Raw genomic sequence first — 24,675 nt, 5'->3', positions numbered from 1 at the left:
AGAATGAATATAAAATCACCAAATCATCGGAACTGAAAGGACCCCCAGAGACCATTTCTACTTAAACATCGTATTGCCTGTAAAAAGACTCCTCAGCTATCCTGATGGTGGTCCTCACCCTCAGGGGTGACTCCAAAAACCGGCAGCTCCGACCACATCATAAGACAAGCCCTCCCAACTTCAGGTGGGTCTGCTCTACAGGGCTGTCACACCCTGAGCTGCAATCTGTTACTTCACCTCATACACACCCAGTCCCCCTCTGTCCTCTGCCCAAACACGCCCATCACCTGCAACAACGCTTAAGCCAATACCCACTTTCAACGCTTGAAAAAGGCTAGTTTATGACCCTTATATCTGCACTCTTCCACATTATCCATGCCCAGTATATTCAAATTCCTCATAGGAAAGTTTTTTGAGACTAACCCCCTTCTTAACTACCCTTCTCTGAATACACCCTAGTTTGGCCACATTCCTTTTAAAAGATGGCTCCCAGAACTGAAAATTGCATCCTTTGTTCAACAAACACTTGCTGAAAGCCTAACGTGTGCCAGGCGTTTGTTCGGGCCCTAGAGTCAGAAACCAACCCACCAGGCCTGGTGCCCAGTCCAGCTGAGGAGACAGTCAAGCCTACCATGCAGAGAAGGTTCAGGGAGTGCTCTGGGGAAGAAAGTACCAGGGGCCTGGGAGCATGGAACAGGTTTGCCAGACACACTCTGGGAGAAAGTTCCAGCAAGGCTTCCTTGCGGAAACAACTTTTTTTTTTTTTTGCGGTACGCGGGCCTCTCACTGTTGTGGCCTCTCCCGTTGCGGAGCACAGGCTCCGGACGCACAGCCTCAGCGGCCATGGCTCATGGGCCCAGCTGCTCTGTGGCATGTGGGATCCTCCCAGACCGGGGCACGAACCCGTGTCCCCTGCATTGGCAGGCGGACTCTCAACCACTGCGCCACCAGGGAAGCCCAAAGTACTCGTTTTTATTCCCACCAACAGAGGTTAGTGCCTCTTCCACACCCCTGCAGCTACTTCACACTATTAAAAAAAACAAAAACAAAAACAAACTTTGCCAGTTTGATTAACAGAATGGTGCCTGATTTTTTAACTTGCACTGCTTTGATTACTAAAGAAATTGAACACTTTTCATGTGTTTATTATTTGTATTATTTTTGCAAATTACCTTTTTATGTCTTTTGCCCAATTTTCCCTTTCAGGCACTCACTTTTCTTACTGACTTGCAGAAGTTCTTCACAAGTTCAGTAATATTGCTTTGTCACATGTCACAAACATTTTCCAACCTACCATTTCAATTTTAACTTTATTTATGGCAATTTTTGTTTTCTTTTTCTCACGTAATCCACCAATTCAACCTTTCTTTTTATAGTTTCTCCCTTTGGTGCCATTACTAGAAAAATATTCCCAAGTTAACATTATATAAATGTTTCCCATATTTTATCCTGTCATCTTTACAGTTTTATTTTTTACACTGAAGTGCTTAATCCATTTGGAATTTATTCAGGTATATGACAAAGTCTGGATTGTACTTATTTTGTTCCAGATGGTTAGCCAGCTGTCCCAACACCATTTTACTGAATTAATTTATCTTTTCTCCACTGATTCAGAAGGCTGCCTTTTTCATATACTTCCTCTCCACTCATGCACCTGGCTCCCAGGATCTCAAACTCGGCATATCCACAACTGAAATTCGTGATCCTCCCTTTCTCTCCAGTGATCCCCAGCTCTGGGAATGGCTACTTTGCTTATTACTCAATTTTCGTGTTGAGAACTTGGTTATTCTTCACCCCTGCCCTCTCCATCACCACCTCCCACCCCCCCACACACATTTAAAATCACTAAATTTTATGCCCAACTCTATGGCCATGGTCGTAGTCCAAACGCCATCTTACCTTTCCTGGACTGCACCAGCCTTCTCACTGGGCCCCGAATCCACCCTCGGCCCCTCCAGCGGGTTACGCATAAATAAGGTCCCGCCTCTTCCCTACTTTCAACCACCTAAGGCTTTCACTGCTCTTCGAACAAAGCCTGCGTTCTTTACGTGACGTGGAAGGCTTGTATGATCTAGCCCCTGCCTACCTCCACCTCGTGCCACACCTCTGCTCTCACGCAGTTTCCAGACACACTGGCCATCTTTTCATTCCTTGAAGGCTCCCGGCTGCTCTTCCACTCAGAGCCTTCACGGGCGGAGTTCCTTCCACGTTCCATGCTCATCTCCTCCCTGCCGCGTCCGATTCCTCTTCCCCACACACATGCCTGCCTAACCCCCGTTTATCTTCAGAGCCCAGCTTAAATGTCATCCCCTCAAAGTAGCCTTGACCATGTCAGTTTCCCCTGCAAAAAATGCCCTCATTGCACCTGGTACTTCTCCAGGGTGGCACTTCTCACAAGTGTTGCTATTATAAGTATTACAAGATCTCCCTCAGGTGGCAGTGCTAGTAGCCAGGGCTGTCCCCAACTTGCTCACAGCCCCTCTCAAAGAGCTGAATGCATGTGTGCCCATACAGTCAGACTCATACAGTCCTAAGTCAAAGGCATTATCTTTCAGTCTGCATTCTAATTATTACAAGTATACTCTCCCTCCTAAGGTCTCTAGCCATGGCTAAAAAGAGCATTCTTTGATAGGAAATTGCAGTTTCCACCTAGAGAGCCCAGCACTATTTCTGATCCTACCTCTTAAAAGCATTCACAAATTTCAATTTTTTGCTCAGAAAGTACTCTCAGACCCACAGATCCTGGACTGCCACGTGGGCTGCCTGCTAAACGTGTCCTGACATTCATTCATTCTTTCCTTCATTCATCCAGCAGTTATTTATTGCCCACCAACAGTGCCCAGCTGAGCCTCATAACTGAAACTGCACCTTTATTATTCTCCCCCATATGATTATGTCTCCCAAACCAACTCTAGCTGCCAATTATTCATTTGCTTTTCCCATGACATAAGTGCTGCATCACCATGCAGGGTCTATAAAAGTCCAGTCAAAAGCAAACAAACATTAGAGTTCAGTCCTCTGTGCTGCTTCATCACAATCAGGTAAATGGACAGTTTTTTTAAGAACCTTTTGTAACAGTCTGAACTATCAATACCACCAACACCCCCATCCTGCAGCCTGTTTCCCCAGCCTGAACCCGAGGGTGAGTTAGAGACAAGAGAAGAAATTCAGATCCAGCCTCAACCCACCCCCAACGCCCACACACAAGGAGCTGCCACCTCAACTTTCCTTTATAACCCTTAGTTCCGGTCCACCTGACAAAAGCTGCTTTCCAAAAGCATCATATTGCAATCTTGCGTTGCAACTAGGAGAAGCTTGAGAACCACAAGACATGGAGCATAAAACTGCAGAAAAAGGACTTCCCTGGTGGCACAGTGGTTAAGAATCCCTGCCAATGCAGGGGACACGGGTTCAAGCCCTGGTCCCAGAAGATCCTACATACCGTGGAGCAACTAAGTCCGTGTGCCGCAACTACCGAGCCTGCACTCTAGAGCCCGTGAGCCACAGCTACTGAGCCCGCATGCCACAACTACTGAGGCCCGCATGCCTAGAGCCCATGCTCCGCAACAAGAGAAGCCACCGCAATGAGAAGCCCGTGCACCGCAATGAAGAGTAGCCCCTGCTCGCTGCAACTAGAGAAAGCCCGCGTGCAGCAATGAAGACCCAACACAGCCAAAAGGAAATAAATAAATAAATTTTTTAATGCAGAAAAAGTTTGGCAACAACCTAAGCCACACTTCCCAAAGAGAGCAGCTCCTGTGCTGCAGCTACAAGACCCCCAATCTATTTCTTACCAAGCCCAGCTTCCTGCTCTGGAGTCCCAGCTCTCTGAGACCAGCTCTCTTATAATAAAGTCCATATATGACAAACCCACTGCTAACATCATACTCAACAGTGAAAAGCTGAAAGCATTTCCCCTAAGATCAGGAACAAGGCAAGGATAACCATTCTTACCACTTTTATTCAACAAAGCATTGGAATTCCTAGCCATAGCAATCAGAGAAGAAAAAGAAATAAAAGAAATCCAAATTGGAAAGGAAGAAGTAAAACTGTCACTGTCTGCAGATGACATGATACTATACATGGAAAATCCTAAAGATGCCACCAGAAAACTACTAGAGTTCACCAGTGAATTCGGTAAAGTTGCAGGATACAAAATTAATATACCACATCACCATTTCTGCTCCATAGCAAGGTTTTTCAGTCTGGAGGGATGGAACCCCAAAGGCATTTCTGATTAAAAATGGGCTAGAGATTTTCTATTACTAATCACAAAGCCAGTTTTAATCTTCTATATATTATTTAACTAAAGAACTAAGTGATCAGTTGAATATCTATGCATTTAAAAAATGAAATTATTTACAACCTGAAAAATAAACAAATAAATAAATTTTAAATGATTTTATTTTTCAGTTCAATAGCAAAATACAATCATTCTGAAAAATTATACCACATTGTAACTATACATGCTGAAAAGGGTGACATGAAGCACATGTGGCAAGTGACTCACTTTGTTTGCTGCCTTTGAAAGGAATCACTACTTTGCATCCCTTTCCTCTTTAATAAATAGCCAAGATCACACATTGGTGTTTATTAAAATAACCAATAGATTTGGCTCTTTGACATGTGCTAACCCAATGGCAACAAGGACTCTGAAAACTAAAGACTCCCCAAGCCATGTTCATGACTCAGACCAGGAGGGAAAAGTGCATTTCACTTTATATTAATCAAGTATAGTTGGCTGGAAATCAGCTTGTTTTTCTCACTTTCATTTACAAATTCCACTTTATTACTTGGCTCTTTCAATAACAGCTCCTAAAAAAGAGACCTTTTCTCCTCAAGTACTTGTACACTTCAGCCTGGAGTTTTAACACATCTCTGCTGGGAGCCAGCCTCCTCAGCATGGGGGTGACTTCAACTCACAAAGCCCAGGAAACGGACATCAATGATGAGACTCCATAGTTCATGCTGCTCTCAGCCTCCAAGATCAGCGTCATAAAACAGCTTGTAAAAGTACCTCGGAGATTACATTTTAACTTGCCAGTTAAAGTTCTGACAACTTCAGACAATGCTCTAAAGGAGTCATCCTGACATAACATAACACACACTCCACTTTAAGTCTCAGCTCCCAAGGAACTGCAGGGTAGCTGTTGGGCCAGAAAATAGCAGGGGACGAGCATCAGACAGCCTGGATTTGATTCCTGCCTCCACTTTTTATGACTGGTGCAGCTGTGGACAAGTCACTCAACCTTCCTGTGCCTCGGTTTCCTCAACAGCCAAATGGGTGCTGTTACTTTATACCAGATTCCATCCTCTATTCTTACTTTAATCTCACCTCTAATGGCCACAGCTGGGGATCTCTATGCTAATGAGGGATACAGCTACACATTTCTTATGTTCATTCTGTCTTAGTTTCCTTCCACTTCATGTGCATACCTGTAGACTCAGAATTAATAATAGGACGGAAATATGAGCGAGGCAGAATGCAAAACAGAGTTTTACTGACGAATCTTAGTCAGCTTTTATGGCATCAAATGTGATACCAGTCACACAGAATTGCATGGTATAGAATACTTGATAATAGAGGAAAATATGTGCAATATATTATACAGGGAAAAGACAGGTTGGAAAATTATGTATGTGTGTGTACACAAATATTCATACATATATAATACAGGTAATCATATATAAGATTCAAAATTATGCATAAAAATATTGGAAAGATACACACCAAAATGGTAACTGTGGTTAGCAGTACATTATAAGATTAAGGACTTAATCTTCCTTCTCTATGCTTTTCTGAACCTTACCAAAATTATTTTTTTAAATACTTTTCTGATATTTTTATTTTTAAAAATTTTTTGTTATAAATTTATTTATTTATTTATTTATTTATTTATTTATGGCTGTGTTGGGTCTTCGTTGCTACACGCGGGCTTTCTCTAGTTGACGTGAACGTGGGCTACTCTTCGTTGCGGTGCGCGGGCTTCTCACTGCGGTGGCTTCTCTTGTGGAGCACGGGCTCTAGGCATGCGGGCTTCAGTAGTTGTAGCACGTGGGCTTCAGTAGTTGTGGCTCGCGGGCTCTAGAGCGCAGGCTCAGTAGTTGCGGCGCACAGACTTAGTTGCTCTGCGGCATGTGGGATCTTCCTGGACCACAGCTCGAACCTGTGTCCCCTGCATTGGCAGGCGGATTCTTAACCACTGCACCACCAGGGAAGTCCCTCAAATTTCTATAATTAACTAATAAATTTAAAAATCAGAAAAATGGTTTTCTTCACAAACATTTTTTTCCCCAGAAAACAATGTTCCTAGTGAACTTGTATTACATACAAAATCTGTAAAAGTGATAATGGTCATAGCTAATACTTATTTGGCATTTATTATGTGCCAGACATAGTAAGTATATTGCATAAATTAGCACCTTTAGTCCACACACTCTCTAGGTTCCAACCCCCATTTTACAGGTGAAAAAAACTTAAGTTATTCATGTGAAGTTGCACAGCTGGCAAGTGGTGGAGCCCAAGGTCTGAACCCAGGGATCTGACTCCAGAACTCCCTCCTGTGCAGCCACGAGGCTGCCTGCCTCCACCCACGCTTCCCAAAACCTAACATTTGTTTTTAATTTTTACATCTTTCATGCTCTTCAGACTCTTACCCTTTGGGGCGGAGGATGGAAACAGACAATGTGTGCCCTTCTCGCCTGAGGTGACAATCAAGCACTTACTACATGGAGGGTATCTCTGCTTTAAACGGAGGAGTCGGGCTTCCCCGGTGGCACAGTGGTTAAGAATCTGCCTGCCAATGCAGGGGACACGGGTTCGAGCCCTGGTCCAGGAAGATCCCACATGCTGTGGAGCAACTAAGCCCGTGCGCCACAGCTACTGAGCCTGCGCTCTAGAGCCCGCGAGCCACAACTACTGAGCGCACATGCCACAACTACTGAAGCCCATGCACCTAGAGCCCGTGCTCCGAATCAAGAGAAGCCACTGCAATGAGAAGCCTGCACACCGCAAGGAAGAGTAGCCCACGCTCACCACAACTAGAGAAAGCCCACATGCAGCAATAAAGACCCAACTCAGCCATAAATAAATAAATAAATAAATTTATTTATTTTTAAAAAAATAAATAAAGAGGGGTCAGGGGACCACGCAGAACTAAACAGGGACTAGCACTGACCACTAGGCGACCCCCTTATCAGCTCTCACAGCACCTTGAACCTCTCCTTCCTGAATTTCCTCTCCTCCTTGTACTTTAACTTGCTTGTTGTTTGATTGCTTCCAACATGCCAGGCACCATTCTGAGCACTTTACATGTATTACTTTTCTTCTCGTGGTGATTGTCCCCATTTCAAACATAAGGAAACTGAGGCCTAGAGAAGTTAAGAAATGTGCCCAGGGTCTCAGAGCTAGTTAGTGAGGAAGCTGGGGTTTGCCTCTGGCTCTCGGGTCATCACTCTCGAATGAGTCAATCAATCAATCAATCAAGGTACACCCTCTTTTCTAAAAATCCTTCTCTCTCTTATTAGGATTGTTTATTTTTATTTCTCTAGATACTAAATATTTCTGACAAATTCTATTTCTAATATTTTAAAATTTTATTGCTATTGTGAATGGATTTTTTAAATTGTATTTTCTAATTGCTTATTTGGGATACTCAAGAAAACTGTAGATGTCTGCATGCTTGCAACCTTTGCAGATTTACTGGACACTCCCATTAGCTGTTATAACTTTAGTTGATTCTCCATTATTTTAGCTACTTAATCTCTTAATTTCAGTAAATAACAATTCTGACTCCTCCTTTCTGACATGAAGATATCATTTTTTCATGTTGCCCAACTATGCTGTCAGGCTCTCCCACCTCCATGTTTCCTGTATGATAAAGTATACATCTCTGAGCGTGATAATTATTATCCTTTATAATATGGCCCCAACTACCTTTTGATCTTCATTTCAACCATGATCCCAAAATGCCCCTCACCCAGGACTCCTTTTCTCGTGATTTGCCTGGGAGACGCTTCCTTATTTTCTGCATGGGGACAACTGTTTACTTTCTTGAGCCAACACAGCTGCTGCCACCTCTCCTACAGCCCTGCACGGTTCTCCTGCCTCTTTGCCCCTGGGAGCACAGACCTCTATCACGGGCCCTACCGCAGCCCGACTCGTGCACTTGTGCGTGGTAACCACTTCTTCAAAGGAGGGTCAGATGGTAAAAACTGTAGGTTATCCAGGCCACATTTGATCTCTGTTGGATTTTTTCCTTACATTTTAATAATGTAAAAATGATTCTTAGCTCACAGGCCATTTAAAAAAGCAAAACAACAACAACAATAGGCCACCAGCTATGGGCTGTAATTTGCCTGCTCCTGGCTTATAGGTTCATCCCTCCCACTCGACTATAGGCACTTGAGAGCGGGAACAAGCTCTAACTCATCTTTGTAATCAATCTCCCAGCTCCTGGCACATAGAAGGTGTCAAATCACTGAGGTCAGTTGAACTGAAACGGCAACAACTAATTTATCCTAATGAGTCAAATACATCCCTGGACAATTTCCCCAAATCTTGAAATAATTCAATAAAAAGTCATTTTGCATTTTGAGTCTCTTAGGCAGCCGGACATTAAAAGTAAGCTATAGGGCTTCCCTGGTGGCGCAGGTGTTGAGAGTCCGCCTGCCAATGCAGGGGACACGGGTTCGTGCCCTGGCTTGGGAAGATCCCACATGCCGCGGAGCGGCTGGGCCCGTGAGCCATGGCCGCTGAGCCTGCGCATCCAGAGCCTGTGCTCCGCAACGGGAGAGGCCACAACGGTGAGAGGCTCACGTACCGCAAAAAAAAAAAAAAAAAAAAAAAAAAAAGTAAGCTATAACCCTGGGTGAAGGGAGAAATAGCTGCTTTCTGCCTCATTTAGTAAGAAAAACTATGATGTTCAGCTTCAGAGCCTCTCCCTCCCCAAATGCAGAAAAAGTGCTTCTCCTGTGATAGAGTTCAAAGCTAGACTGCTCCCTGGGCCCCCATACAGAATATAACTCTAGGAAAATCCAGCTTTGCAAGTAACCCACTCAGTTTCTCATCCTAGAAAATCACCTGGACTTGGGATGCTGTTGTGAATACTTGCCACTGGTAGCCTAGCTATCAGTGATTCATTTGTCTCCCATCTCACCATCACTGGGGTGGAAGCATTTTTCTGAGTCTTTAAATACCAGAGAGACACTGGCGTTATCGTTATCATTGCTATCACCCCGCCCCCAGGTTCTCCCAACCAGAAATGCTCTAGAAGGGAGATGATCACCCCACTCTAGTTAAGGAACGAACACTGCTGTCAGAGATGAGCTGTCATCACTTCAGCATCTCCACTCCTGGCCTTCTGGGACTCCCAACAGCATGAGCTGGGAAGGAAGCCAGGAGCAGATAGAGCCACTGCTAGGAGGAAATGGCCCTCTGTGCACCTGCTCTGTGCGAGGCCGAGAGTCCAACACTAAGTTTCCAAAGGAACGAGGCAAACTCGAGGCAAATTCCATTCATACCTACATCAGGCAGGCCCACTTGGGCCCAGGGAGGCAAAGCACCAGGAGGTCCAGACAGCGTCAACCTCCAAGCCAGGCAGGGCTCCTAAGTGTCTACTTAGAGCAGGAGCCCAGCGGCATCAACCCCCCCACATGACAAAGCGGGCCAAGAGCTGGATGCCCTGTTGGGCTCTCCCCCTGCAGGCCAGGTTCAGGGGAGGACTCCAGGTCCAGTAAGTGGAGCAAAGAGCATGAAGGAGCCTATCAGAGTGGGTCACCCTGCATGGGGCGGGGGGGGGGGTAGGTGGTTACACCCAGCACAGCCCCCACTTCCTTGGCACCAGGTAGGTTTCAACAAAACAAATCCCAAACCCCACTTCCCGGAGGAGGTGAAGTACCTAGTGTGCTCCAGAATAGATAATGAGGGTGCTGAGAGAGGGTCGGTGAAAACCCACTGTCCCCAGACAAAATCAGCAGCCCCAAAGGACTAGGTCCTATGACCTTGGCTCCGTATACGTTAGTTGTTCCCGGGAGAGGCCATCATCCCACACACTGAAGCTCCTGAATTCACATGATCTGCTTGTGATCTGTCAGAGCTGAGATGCAAACTGTCCAGTACAAAGTCACATCAGCCCAGCCACCTCCAGCCGACCAGGTGAGCAAGGGCATGTCACGCGCCTCAGCATCCTCACCCACCCACGAACAGATGCCGCTCTGTGCTTCTCTTTGAGAGGCTTCCCAACACAGCTAAACCCACTGGGTGCAGTAAATACAAAATCAGAAGAGTTAAGACATGCTAATAAGAGGAGGACTCGGATTACAAAGGGAAATGAAAGAGGTGAGAAAATGTCAAATGTTGCACGTGTACTCGGGTTGGGTCAGCATCTCTCTTAGCTTGATGTTGACAGTACCCAGTTGAATCTTCTGAGCAGAGGTGTTTATAAACAGCCTTTTACCCTGACCTGTTTATAAATAGAAGAGCTTCCTTGCTCAAAATCCCCCCTGGCTCACAACACATTCAGAAACGCCAGCATCACTTACAGCCAGTTAGTAATGCTACACCATGTTCCACGTTCTCTTTACACGAGGCCACGCCACACTAGAAACAGTCATGCTCTAGTGATTAAAAAGAGAGACATGTGCTCCTGAAAATTAGGGGACTTGGTTAAATGGTGCGACTGCAACCTACATGTGGAAGCAAAGAAACGAACAAAAATAAAACTTTAAGTCAGTAAACTAACAGTGCTTTACTAATCATGCAAAAAGTAAGGATAGAAAATATAGAATAGAAGACATGGTACGTTACCCAGAAGCCCTGCTAAAGACCGCATGTCCTTCTCCATCAGCATGTAAATCTCTTCCTCTGAGAAGCGGCCAATGCCGTGGCCGTGCATCTCGCGTTTCACGATTCCTTTCGTTATGTGGCACACGACCCACCTCAGCAGGTTACTGAAGGGACCGCCACCACTAAGAGAGAGCATCTTCCGGGTCTCATTGAGATTGTCCACCCACTGGCAATAAGCTAAGGTCCTGCAATTGCGTGGAAACAAGTTACTACTGTGCGTTAGATACATAGCAGGTCCACAGATTCAATTTCCAGTGAGGGGTTGGGAATTTAGCACACTCTGGAGGACTGAATCATTGCAGCTTTTCCAAAGAGCAGTCTGCACGGCAGATATTACAACAGACTCTAGTCCATGCCTGGACTTAGGGCCCGAGGGAGAAACAGTGACAAACGCAGATAGCCTGCCATGCTACCATCCCACCAAACTGCAGCTGCCCGCAGATCCCCCAGCCCCCAAGGCCATGCTTCTGCTTTCTCTCAGCCAGCCCCACAGAAAACAAGTAGAAACCCACTTTAAAAGGCTTTTAGACAAGACGGTGAGTACCTACGTGGCGGGGTGGGGGGCATTGGGAAGGAGGCGGCAAGGACTGGGGTGCTGGCTTTTCTTTCTTGATCAAAGTAATGGTTACAAAGGTCTGCGCTCTGTGGGTTTTTTTTTTTAACTTTTATGGAAATATAGTTGATTTACAATGTTGTGTTAGTTTCAGGTGTACAGCAAAGTGATTCAGTTTTATAAATATATATATATACTTATATACATGTATTCTTTTTTTACATTCTCTTCCATTATAGGTTATTACAAGATATTGAATTTAGTTCCCTGTGCTATACAGTAGGTCCTTGTTGGTTACCTATTTTATTACCTTTTTTTTTTTTTTTTTTTTGCGGTACGCGGGCCTCTCACTGTTGTGGCCTCTCCCGTTGCGGAGCACAGGCTCTGGATGCGCAGGCTCAGCGGCCATGGCTCACGTGACCAGCCGCTCTGCGGCATGTGGGATCTTCCCAGACCGGGGCACGAACCCGTGTCCCCTGCATCGGCAGGCGGACTCTCAACCATTGCGCCACCAGGGAAGCCCTATCTATTTTATATATAGTAGTGTGTGTATCTTAATCCCAAACTCCTAATTTATCCCTCCTCTCCTCTGATAATCATAAGTTTATTTTCTATGTCTGTGAGTCTATTTCTGTTTTGTAAATAAGTTCATTTGTATCATTTTTTTTAGATTTCACGTATAAGCGATATCATATGATACTTGTCTTTCTCTGTCTGGCTTAGTTCACTTGGTGTGATAATCTCTAGGTCCATCCATGTTACTGCAAATGGCATTATTCTTTTTTATGCTCTGTGTTAATTAATTAAGCTGCACATTTTTGTCTTATACACTTTGAGTATGCATTTTATATTTCCTGATATGAAAGGATTTTTTAAAAAGAAATCTTTTTGCCTTTTTGACAGGATCAGGGAATAGGTATAGCTGTCTATGTTTACTATAAACCATATAAATGATAAATAGTACATAAATGATTCATTCTCCAGAAAGGCAGCTCTCTGCTTCGGTTTGTTCTCCAGGACCCTAGAGTGAGCATGAACACCAAAGGAACTTGGTTGGATCAGTCTTCCCATCTGGGTGGTGCTCATGGCAAACACCCACCCGTCCAGGGGCTCCTGCGTAGTATGTGTGGACAGCTAAGCAGCTATTCACTGCTCATGTGCTATGCTGGTTGCAATACCCAGGCCTTTGCTGAGTTTGTTCTCTGAACCTGGGCAATTGTAGGAATGTTTTTATGGTTCATAGTGTTGGTAGATAGAAATTAAAAGGGTTTCCCACTGAAGGCTAAGAAAAACGTAGCTGTAGGCGTACAGGCAGAAGCTGTTTTAGCTTTTCCTCACAGTGAGCAATAAAAGCTGTACTGGAGTCATCCCTACTCCCACTGTTGGTTGATACAGCAGTAATGGTCACTTGGAAAACATCAGAGGAATGAAAATATTTTTTACAGAGAGAACGCAAGGGTTGATAGCCAACTGTAGCTACTTTCCACCTCAAGAAAAAAAAACAAAAGTGGAAAATAAGGCCCTGAAATTTTGATCATTTTATATAGTTCTATTCTTTTCAGTGCTCTTTCCTAAGTATGAAAATAAGAAAAGAAAAAAAAAGATTTCTCTCATTTTTTTAAGCCTTCCTGATTTTTACTGAAAAGTCCCACAACCAATTTCAACATACTCTGTATTATAACCACAACTCCTGATTTTTACTGAAAAGTCCCACAACCAATTTCAACATACTCTGTATTATAACCACAACTCTATTAGCTTTTTAAAAGATGCTTACAAATCTTGTGAGAAATATTTGTGTACCTCTTTTTGTAAGGATCTCAAAATAAAGTATTGAGGAGGAAAGAAATTTTGACAAGAGGAAAAAGTACATTGCAATGGTGACTAATTAATATGCAGTGCGTCAATAACACTTTTGATATAAAAGATTTCATTTATTCTAATAGATTCTTTATAAACATGCAAACAAAACGCTTTTCTATTTGCTCTTCTTTTTATACCTGCAGTCATGAGGGTGTCAACTTGCAAATTTCTTCAGAATAATCAGCACTTTGATTCTAACTGTACTAGATCTAAATTCACAATAAAAGGCCTATCCCATCCTTGATTATTTTGGAAGTCAGTGATCTGAGAATAAAACTAAATTATCCGAAGTTAAGTATGACCAGGTAATGATAGCATTCAGGAAGCATGTAAAGTGTAAAAATGAGGAATATGGTGGCTCTAAACGGACAGGTTGATGTGAAAAAGAATACATTCTTTGTAGACAAACTGCACGGGCTTTATCACAAGCACAGCTGATCTTGAAGAATGAGCAGAAGTTCACCAGCATGAAGCAGAGGCAGAAGGCATGTGCACGAAGAGCCCTGGCTTCTCTATGAACTGCAAGAACTTCAGGACGGGCGGCTGGGGTCCGGGATGCCTGAGGGAGCTTGTAAGAGTTGAAGCTAGAAGGGTGGGCAAGGATTGGCTCAGGAGGGGTCTGATGCAAAGGGTGCTAAGATTTATTCAGAAAGCAAAGTTTAACCACCAAAAGGTTTTAAGCAGACAAGAAACATAATTAGATGTGTGGTAAGGTGAGGAAAGGACCAGAAGTGGAGAAACCACAGAGGAAGTCATCTCCCAGGCTGATGGTCAGAGTGGATGGTAACCAGTACCAGCATACACAAGGCGGGACAGATTTAGGTGACGACAGATGAATTAACCTGTTGCATTTGAAGGTTCCATGGAACCTCCAAGGGAGGATGTCCTGAAGGTTGCGAATTCACAAGATAGGTTTAGACTCAAGAGAAAGAATTTATGGGTAGGGGCATGGCGGGGGCAGTTTCAAGGCTGTGAGAGGAGTTTGAGGTCGCCTAAGAAAGTTTCTAGGGTAAAGGAGTGGTTTGGAAGAAACCTAGTTCAAGGGTAAGTGAGAAGACTAGACGGCCAGGCTGGAAGGGCCAGCTTGGAGAGAAGTAGGGACACCGCTCTCTGTGAGATGGAGATGTGAGGGGCTGCAGAGGGGATCCAGGTTCCCCCCGATGAACTTGGTCTCCTCTGAGAGCAGGAAATGAGGGCGCAGCCAGAAGACGAGGACGGAGCACTGGGAAGAGAGTCTGAGAAGACGAACGGGTTAGAGGAGCAGGTGGGGAGGGAAGGGGCAGCTGCTGTCCGGGCCTCACAGCCGAGCAGGGAAGAGAAACACCTCCCAGCCCCGATGCAATGGTGTAAGGTTCTCCACCTGCGTTAGCACGTCGGATGCAGGGCACAGAAGAAACACCGGGTTGATTCAGAATTTTGCAGCTAAAAGTAACCTCAGAAACCGTCTGGCCTTCTTCCTTTCTCTTTCCCACCCTGCTCTCTATTTCTTTCCTCTCTTTCACTCCCCAAATTACAGACCAGTATCAGGGAAGAGAAGCAAATGAGGGCCAGGCAGGCTCTTCCAGGGTCAAGCCCCATAAAGTGTGTAAAAATGACAATGTCAGGTCAATTTCTACAGGTCAAAGACATCGTTCATGCATGCTTCCATATCATAACAACCACTAATCCATGTCCTCCCACACCCAAGCTTCCTGAAAACTCTCCACGTGGTGGGTCTTCCATCCCCACCCCTCCACCGAAACCACTCTCGTCCAAGTCAACAATCCCTTCTTATTGCAAAGTTCAAATACATTTTCTTTCCATCTTTATCTTTCTTGAACTCTCAGCAGCAGCCAACACTATCATCCTCTTAGAATTCTCCCTCAGCTTACGTCTCTACTGCTTTTCCTCTCACCTTTTCCATGTTGCCAAGATTTTTCTCTTTATTCCTTCCAGCTTCTTACATGTCACTCATAGGGTGATCTAATTTTCACACTCATGATTTCAAAGTGAGGACTGCCCATGAGACCTCTGCCCTGAGGTCCACAGATCCAGGTGAAGGAGCCTCGGGAGCTCAAACCGACATTTCCAAAGTGGGATCCATCCTCTCCCTTCCCTCCAATTCTGCTACTCTTCACCCAAACCAGAAAGAACCCCAGGAGTTCCTGTTCACCGCTCCCCACGCCCCACTCCTGAGAGCCAGTCACCCTGTGGCTTTGCCCTTCTCTCCAACTCAGTTAACACTGCAGTGCAGGCTGCATCACTGCTCAACCGTGAGGACCAGTGGCCTCCTTGCAGCTCTCCTGACAGCCCCTCAAGGCCCTCCTTGAATCCATTTCCCCCGAGGCAGCCACAAAAAGCCTCCTAAAACACAAATCGAATGGCACCTCGTTGCCTCTCAGTCATTCATTAAATCCCCACAGCTGCTTAGCTTGGCACGCCAGCCTCCCATCCCTCCCACAGCCGGACCCCAACACTTGCATTGCCTCCCGTGCACCCACCACACAGAATAACACATGCCCCCCCCCGACACCCCTTTCTTGCCTCTAAACTTTGGCAGATTGCTGCGCCCTCTGCCTGGACATCCTCATCTTCCCCTCCCACCTGGCCCCTTCGCCTGCCACCCTGGCTGGCCCTAGATTCTGCTGTGGCACCGTCTCCTCAGGAAGCTTTCCCCTCATCGCTCCGGCAGGTGCTGGCTGCCTGGCCTCGGTTCTTCAAACGCTCCCCCGGCGCTGGCCACTATGCAAGCTGGGTGCCTCCCTCCCCTGGGAGCCATCTGAGGACAGGGACAGCATCTCTGTCACCTTGCTTCCCGGCCCCCATCCAGCACAGTATCACCTACTGGTAGTCATCCATTCACTAAGTTTGCTGAAAGAATGAATTACAGATTGAATGAGAAGCCTTCACTTCTGAGCCAGCCTCTGCTAAGTAGTGTTTCTAAGGGCTGACAGTCTTTACACAGGGAAATGGAGAGAGAGATGCCTATGGAGAATGAAGAGGACGGGGCGGCCGCCGTTCTCCTCCGGGATCTGCCTCTCCACTCTCCGCTGGGAAGAGGCCCACTGCACAAGGCATCATGAATTACTAACTGGACAGGACGGGGAAGGCCAATTCGGAAACTAGACCAAGAGGAGCAATGAAAACAATTTCTCATTCTGAGAGCCTCTCTCAGGAAGTTGATACTCATTTTCGTTATCGCAACTGGTGTATCTGGTCTCTCCTACAAAATGAGGTCAAAGGGTTTTTTTCTTTTTTCCATATTGATTATCTTAGAACAGAAGAGTAAACCCTGCTCAAACTTTTTTAAAGCAGATGAGGAAGGCAGGAAAGAAAAGCAGACCTCTGATGTTTTAATGACGATATCCCTCATTATAACCTAACATGAGGCCTGGCCCATAGCAGAAATGACTATTAGTACACATGTGAGAAACTGCAAACCATGGCAAACTACTGTCTGACGAATGAGTCTTAGCATACGGCCTTCCCAAGCATGAGAACGCCTTTTTCTGGGTCATGCAACATCCTTGCCATCTTTCACTTGTACTCTAAATGCTCAAGGGTGTGAAAGCATATAATATGCTTCTGTAATTTCACCACGTTTCACAGGCATTAGATTAGCCTCTCCAAACAGGGGTCCTCACTACATCTAAAAGTAAGGGTGGAGGGGGACAAAAAAAGAAAGGAGAAGGGACCGCATCAATCGAGCTGTAATCAGGGAGAAAGTGTCTCCTGGCTTTTAGAGAAGGAGATCTTGGGTAAGTCATTTTATTAAAGCATCCCATCTCTCCCATTCACCAAAAGCCAAAAGCAAAATTTAAAAATTATGGCCAACCTAAAAATGAATTTGAATCCTCTATTCTAACCCCTATATTTTTATGGGTAAAACTGTTATGGCTATAGATAGTTTGACAATGGGTGCCCTGCACACGTCCCTATGGGGTTGGAAGGCGCTCAAGACACTCAGTAGTGTCCACAAGGGGGCAGTATGTCACACATACTTCTGTTACCAAAACTCAAATTTCGTTCCAGTAATCAGACTTCGCTGTACACCGGCTTCCCTGCATTAGATCTAACTTGAGCATCCAGTGGAACAAAGTATCATCTTCAATAATAGCTGTATAATTCAAGTGTATGGATTTCAAGTTCAGGATAAACCACTTTATAGCTGAGTGTGCTTATTTGAACAGACCTAACTCAGAGCTTCAGAATTATGTGATGTTATATAATGACAGCCTTCCAATGTCTTTGCTTTTCAGAAAATCACATGTGAAGTGGAGTATTTTTAAAGTTTCAGACCAAAATAAACATATCTGAAAGCTCCAGATAATTGAATCAACTGAGTCAAACAATTGATTCCACCTCTTCCACTTCTGTAAGTACAAACACAACCTTAGAGCATGTTGATGGTCAGAATTTAACAAGCTCTCATGGAAAGCTCATAGTTGTAATATTTTCCTACATATTGTGGTCAGTTCCCTATGCTGGCCCCCGGTTTCCGCAGGTACACATTTTCTTACCATGGGTTGCACGGGCAGTGTGGGGCTGGGAGAGTGTGTGTGTGTGTGTGTGTGTGTGTGTGTGTGTGTGTGTGTGTGTGTGTGTGTGTGTGTGTGTGTGTGTGTGTGTGTGTGTGTGTGTGTGTGTGTGTGTTTTCTCCCCTGGGATTTAGAGCTCTCAGGAAAGCCTGTTCAGGATCTCCCCAAAGCAAGAAGTTGGCTAAAGGTTTGGAAAGTTTATGAAACAGAGTTTGTTTTTCCTTCTGCTACTAGAGACTAAAAGAAATTGGAGGAATTAGGATTTTTTTTTGTAAGTTCACTGGATATTTATATCTCAGCCAAGACCTGACCTCCCACCTTCACTATCTGTTCCTCAAATTAACCCTTGAGACACAAATGAGAAACAGTAGCTAACCCAAAAGAAGTATTTTTTTTTAATTAAAAAAAGAGAAGGGGCTTCCCTGGTGGCGCAGTGGTTGAGAGTCCGCCTGCCAATGCAGGGGACGCCAGTTCGTGCCCCGGTCAGGGAGGATCCCACATGCCGCGGAGCGGCTGGGCCCGTGAGCCATGGCCGCTGAGCCTGCGCGTCCGGGGCCTGTGCTCCGCGACGGGAGAGGCCACAGCAGTGAGAGGCCCGCGTACCGCAAAAAAAAAAAAAAAGAGAGAGAGAAGAATCTACAAATGACCTAAGCAACTTCCCAAGCACTTGGGGGTTTGTAGTCTGTAAAATTAAGATTCTTCCCCACCAGGGTACCACCTCCCAACTCTCCCTCCCACCCCTCCCCACCACACCCCATCTCGTTAGCAGGGACCCTCTCATTAGGAAGAGAACGGAAGGGAAGAGCAGGAGATGAACTTCTACCAGAGAGTAAACATATATAAAACGTCACTAATACCCAGAGCAAGAAGCAGTGATGGGTGGTACTTGGGAACCTAGCTGGATCAAAGTCTTTCTAACTTGAATATAAATTTTATGAACCACTACAGAAAACAGAGAGTGTAGAAAAATACCAACTTAAATGGAAGGTTTTCGGCTTTTCAGGCAGCTGACAAAGTGCTATAGCTCTCCACGTTAACGGGCCCATCCATTAAACGATGTAGCACTCTGACGGGGGCCTCAGCAACGGAAGACACCGAGGGCTTGCGTGCCTGTGCTGGTTCTTCATTTCCCTGATCGCTGCAAAGCGGGGACTGGAACCTGGCAAGCAGGTGAGACGACCGTGTCCCTCAAAGGTTTTTCCCTGAGACTAAGCATGACACCTGCACTCATGCATTTTGGTCCACACTGCAACCCCTGCACTCTTTGAGAGGGGAGGGCCAGCAGCTCTCCACAGGTATTATAAGGAACAGACCCGAGTTCATTCTGGGCACACGGAGTCTGTGATCACTCCCAGGCTGATCTGCACCCCTGACTCCACTCTCTGTCTGGTTCCCTCCTTCCTCCCACCCTCTGCAGTGAGAAGGGGAAGAAAGTGGTGCTTCAGGTCAGCCCTGGAATAAAGTGAGCAAGAACTGAAAGTGGAAAACGAAAAAGAACAACAGACAGTAACAAAATCCAAAAGACAAGTTTTCCATTTAGAAAGAGAGCTGAATGGATGAAATAGGAATGTGATGGCAAAAAACCTTCTACAATCAACCCCACAGTGAGTGAATCCCTTGGTGGAAGAGGTAAAAGCTACTCGGTGAGCAATAACCCAGGAGTAACAATTAATGCCAAAAAAAGTGGGCTCGGCAATTTTTTATTAAATCTTTGGAACAAGATAAAGTGCATAAATCAGGGAGAAAATGTCTCTTATCTATTGGAGTGTATAGAAAGATGCTAAAACTCCAGAAGACGGATGAAAGAAAAAGAAGAAACCCACATATCAATGAGCTTGTAAAGCAAGAAGAACCAAGTCTGCTTAACTCAGGCGATGTCACAGCCAGCACGCCAGGTGCAGCACAGGGGTACCTACCTCATCCACACAGTGTGTGGTATGCTTCGTACTCAGAGAATAAGGGCTGGGAGTCAGCCAATCAAGGCAAGGTACAGGATAGGAGTCAGCCAATCAGCAAAGTACAGGCCAGCAGTCAGCCAATCAGGGCCAAGTTGCTCAGAAAATAGTAGTATGCTTTACTTCTGGATCATAGAGAAGCTCTTGTCATCCAAGGAAAACTGACGATACCCTGCCAAAGCTTGCTTAATTTATGTCACCTGAGACTTCTGTCCTGCCTTAGTCTTCTGTTCCCTCCTCTGGGTATCTGATGTACTATCACTTTAATTCAGCAGTTTGTACTGGTAAAAAGCCCAGTCTACTGAAATAGCTCCCTCACCTCAGTGACTTAGATCAGGGGTCAGCCAACTATATAGCCCATGGGCTAAGAAGTTTTCATATTTGTAAATGGTTGAGGAAAAAAAAATCAAAAGAATAGTATTTCATATTAAATGAAATTCAAATTTCAGTGCTTTTGTTGTTTTATTGAAACACAGTCACACTTACTCATGTGTGTACAATCTGAGGCTGCTTTTGCACTAAAACTGCAGAGTTAAGTAGTTGCCACAGACACATATGGCTCGAAAAGCCTAAAATATGCACTAGCTGGGCCTCCATAGAAAATGTCAACCTGCTCTAGATACCTAGAAACTTAACAGTCGTAACTTTGACCCCTAAGTCAGTCAGAATGTAGAACACTTTGGAAAAGGCGGGGGGGGGGGGGAGTGTCTGAAAAGTGAAACAACTTAGCTTACTCCAAGTGATAGGGACAGGCCCTGGACACCCACCCAGGTGCCCGCGGGGACTCACCAATAGAAATGCTCCTCCACCATCTTAGTCACTGCCCTGGAGATGGCTCTTTCATGAGGACCAAGGTTTTTGTTTAAATTCACTCCAAGTTTCTCTTCCAGAAAGTCAATTATGAATTCTGTCCCAGAAACTTTTTCATGATTATATTCAATCCAAGGCATTTTCCCTTGAGCAGAGAGCTTTCCACCAAAATAGTTCTAAGCAAAGTAAATTTTAAAAAGAGAAAAGCAATGTTTTATTTAAACTTCACTGTATGATTAACAGAAACAAATATTCCAACGGCATATTTGATAGTGACTGCACTATTCAAGTGAATGAACTCAGCATATAAACTCTTGAGGGAATAAGTAGTTACTCTTAAAAAAAAAGATTTGTCTCACATGAAAATAGTACTTTACTCCCATAGATTTTATCATGAGTTCTGGCTTGCTGTTTAAAAAAAAAAAAAAAAAGAGCAGGGAGGAAGGGAGGTGTTGAAATGATCCTGATCCTGGTAAGAGTCAGTCTGGTTATAATATATGAACAACCCAAAAATGCAAAAAGTAAACATAAACCATGAGGAGGCTTGTACTGACCAGGCTACTGATCAAAAACCTCACTTGAAACCCAGTAGCTTACACTTGCAAATGCTTAATACCACTACACTGCAAACAAGTGGCCCCAGAAATTATAAGTTAGGTGTACCAAAGTGTGTCCAACAGACTTAACTCCAGTGCCTGTGAAAATGCAGATTCCTGGGCCCCCACCCAGATCACTGGGTCAGAATCCAGGGAAAAGTGCCCAGAAATCTGTGTTTTTGACAAGCTCCCTTTGATTCACACCCACACTAGAAGCTTACAGTGTCTCAGAGGGGATTCTGATCCCAGAATGGGGTTGGGTGGGGAGGTGGAGGTGGAGTCACACACTTCATAGACACTGAGAATGACAGAGCAACATCTTCTCACTATATTAAAAGATCTTAACCACGCTGATGGAGGGGATTCTGTGGTAATGACTGCATTTACTCAGTCCCTTTTCTCAGTAAATTTGGATTGTGTAGAACCCAAAGTTGAGTTTTAAATCTGAATCCATTTTTGGGTGGCCTACACAGACTAAATTAATCAGATTATTACAAACTCTTCCTCATACTTCATACAAGTCGATAGTTCAGATACTGTGGGCTAATAGCAAGTGTTGGTTCCTGTGGAGGAAACTGAACTCTCAAATATTGCTGGTGGGAAAGTAGAACGGCACAACCACTTTGAAACCATGTGACAGTTTCTTAAAACGTGAAGTACACACCTGCCACTCAATCCAGCCATTTCACTCCTAGGTATTTACCCAAGAGAAAAGAAAGCATATGTCCATGCAAAGACTTGTACACAAATGTTCATAGAAGCTTTATTTGCAATTGTCAAAAACAGGAAAAAAAAATCAAATGCTCATCAAGAGGTAAATGAATAAACAAATTCTGGTATAACCTTACCATGGAATACTACTCAGCAATAAAAAGGAATGAACTATTGATACACACACAATGAATTTGGTAGAGAACAATGGGGACTTTAACTGTTCTCTGACTCTTGGTGTCTTGATTTCTTATCTCATTGATTATTCTAAAGAAATTCATTCTAGGCCTAAACCTGGAAAAGGGAGTTTTGGGGGCTGCTGCTAGCCATATTGTTTTTGTACAATTTGGAAAATGAAGCCTCCTCTGGGTGGATACAGTCCATGCCAGGATTCACAGCTTGGCAAGAGGTGGGTCCAGATTTTGCCCCCACTCCTTGGCCAGGCACTGTTGTGCAGTGAACAACCTACACAACTATACATGGCAGCCCTAGACATTACTCCTGATGTTGAGAAATGTCAAGTTTTAAAAGTTGCTAGTACATCTGGCATTTTTATAATTTGTACACTAAAGATGTGAATTTACCATATAACATAGTATCTGCTTCAGATTGCTCTTGATACCACCCATATCCTCCTTCCACATCCCCTTCTAGACTCGTCGTTCACAGATGGATTCTATCCTGCACACTGACATCAGAGGGAACTGTCTGTAGTGCAAATGAGATGCAGGACCTCTGCTGCTCAAAATTACCCAACGGCTTTAATGGGTCTAGTCTAACCCCCTTCACAAAGTGGTCTAGGCCCATACCATCTAATCGCCACCCACCTGCCCAGCCTCCCTGCTGCCAGTGCCTCTGATTTCCTGAATTCCAACTGCCCACCCCTAACCAAGTCAAAGTCCTGCCATCTCTCTGACTTTGTACACTCCCGTACCTTGTACAGGAACCCTTTTGCCCGTCCTCTGAAAGTCCTATCCATCCTAAAAACTTCAGTTGGAATTTCACCTTGCTGGTGAACCATTTCCTCAAGGCACAACCATTATCTGCCTTTCCTCCATGCTTCCACTGTGCAGTGTATATTCCCCTCCCCTTTCAGAATTGCTGTTTATACATCTGCCCTTCCCTCTAGTCCATTCCTTCCCTGAGGACTTGGTACATTTTTATCTAGACCATTTTTTTAATTGGGGAAATAAAAATCAATGATGAACTCTTATGGGAATGAAAGTTCTAGTAGGTTTTCATCATCAAAATTTTTTTTTTGCTTACTGGATAAAAAAAGCAGGAGACAACATTTTAGAGATACTATGAGTATATCTAAAAATTAGATGAATTCAAAAAATATTTTTAAAAAGAAACATAAAAATGTCCAAAGTAATTGTCAAAACTATGTGTGAGAGCCAGGTTATCTTTTTCCATGAATTTCAATTTTTCTGAATGTGGTTATATTATTTTTTAAATAAATATATATAATTTTTAAATAATACTTGATTTTCCTTAACTTCCTTAAATATACTAAAGAACTCCTGGTCTATTTTTATCTAAGCAATTGGGGTCTGACTGGCCCACCTAGAGTAGTTTCTGAAAGTAATTTGAAGAAGAAAGATGAAGAGGTAAATCCTCTTTACCTCTTTTCCAAGCTGATGTTTCCCCCTGCAAGTCTGTCCTAGATGAGTTGAATGCATCTACACTTACACTACATTATTAGCACAGCAGTGAAAGCAATAGGCTTTGGGTTTAAAAATCTGGCTCCCTCATTTAGTCACTCTGTGACCTTGGACCTCCCTGGTCTCCCTTAATCCCCCCTGGGCTCATCTATATAATGGGGATAATAACAGTTGCTTGAATTAAATGAGAAAATGCACACCAAGTGTTTGACAGAGTGCCTTCATCAGAAGTATTAACATCACCATCACCATTTCAAAATGGACAGCTTGAGGCCTTAAAAGAAAATCCCAGAGTCTTGGGAAACTGACATGCTACACTGGCCACAGCATCCCCAACTTTTCAGCTAAATTTATACCCTTTACATTCACTGCACCTCTGGAACCATCTTGAAAGGTCTCCCACTGGCTAAATTTGAGATACTTTGAGCAACTTTTGTGGATTATAACACGTTGAAAAAAATTCACGCAGGCTTCCCTGGTGGCGCAGTGGTTGAGAGTCCGCCTGCCGATGCAGGGGACACGGGTTTGTGCCCCGGTCCGGGAAGATCCCACATGCCGCCGAGCGGCTAGGCCCGTGAGCCATGGCCGCTGAGCCTGCGCATCCGGAGCCTGTGCTCCGCAACGGGAGAGGCCACAACAGTGAGAGGCCCGCGTACCGAAAAAAAAAAAAAAAATTCACGCAACCACTATTGTGAATAAGAAATACAGGCATTAGTCCCTGCCCCTGGTTCCCAGCACAGAGCTCCTAAAGCCCTTACACATTCCTAAGTGACAGGAGCACTAGGAGCACCACTTGTTCTAAGGAGGTGAGTCTGAGGAGGCGCCTGGGTGAGCTGGTCACCAGAAAGACCAAGTTGCAAATAGAAGCTTAGCGCTTTCAAACCCCTCCCCCGTCCTCCAGAGAGGAGAGAGGGCTTGGACATGGAGCTATCAACTGATCGTCTCTACATGAGGAAGCCTCCACAAAATCCCCAAAGTATCGGGTTTGGAGAGCTACCAGGTTGGTGAACACCATCACACTGGGAAGGTGACACCCTCAACTCCACGGGGACAGAAGCTCCTACACTCAGGACCCTCCCAAACCTCACTCTTCATCTGGCTACTCATCTGTATCTTTTATCATATCCTCTAATAAACTGATAAATGTAAGTAATTGTTTC

General features: G+C 44.6%; 1 protein-coding gene across 3 annotated transcripts in view; it reads right to left on the bottom strand.

The window, feature by feature from the left end:
* Positions 1-24,675, bottom strand: part of FAXC (failed axon connections homolog, metaxin like GST domain containing) — a 71,076-nt gene that overhangs the window by 27,351 nt on the left and 19,050 nt on the right. For all 3 annotated transcript variants that reach the window (XM_060115141.1, XM_060115140.1, XM_060115139.1), the window contains 2 exons: positions 20,524-20,720; positions 10,808-11,031 (listed from right to left, as the gene is read on the bottom strand). In XM_060115141.1, the coding sequence (XP_059971124.1) occupies positions 10,808-11,031; positions 20,524-20,720 (421 nt within the window). The remainder of the gene's footprint in view (positions 1-10,807; positions 11,032-20,523; positions 20,721-24,675) is intronic.

This window comes from Mesoplodon densirostris, chromosome 12 (assembly GCF_025265405.1).
Source record: "Mesoplodon densirostris isolate mMesDen1 chromosome 12, mMesDen1 primary haplotype, whole genome shotgun sequence".
In the NCBI taxonomy this organism is placed as follows: Eukaryota; Metazoa; Chordata; class Mammalia; order Artiodactyla; family Ziphiidae; genus Mesoplodon; species Mesoplodon densirostris.
Note: the sequence above shows the minus strand (reverse complement) of the source record. Positions and strands in the feature narration are given on the sequence as shown.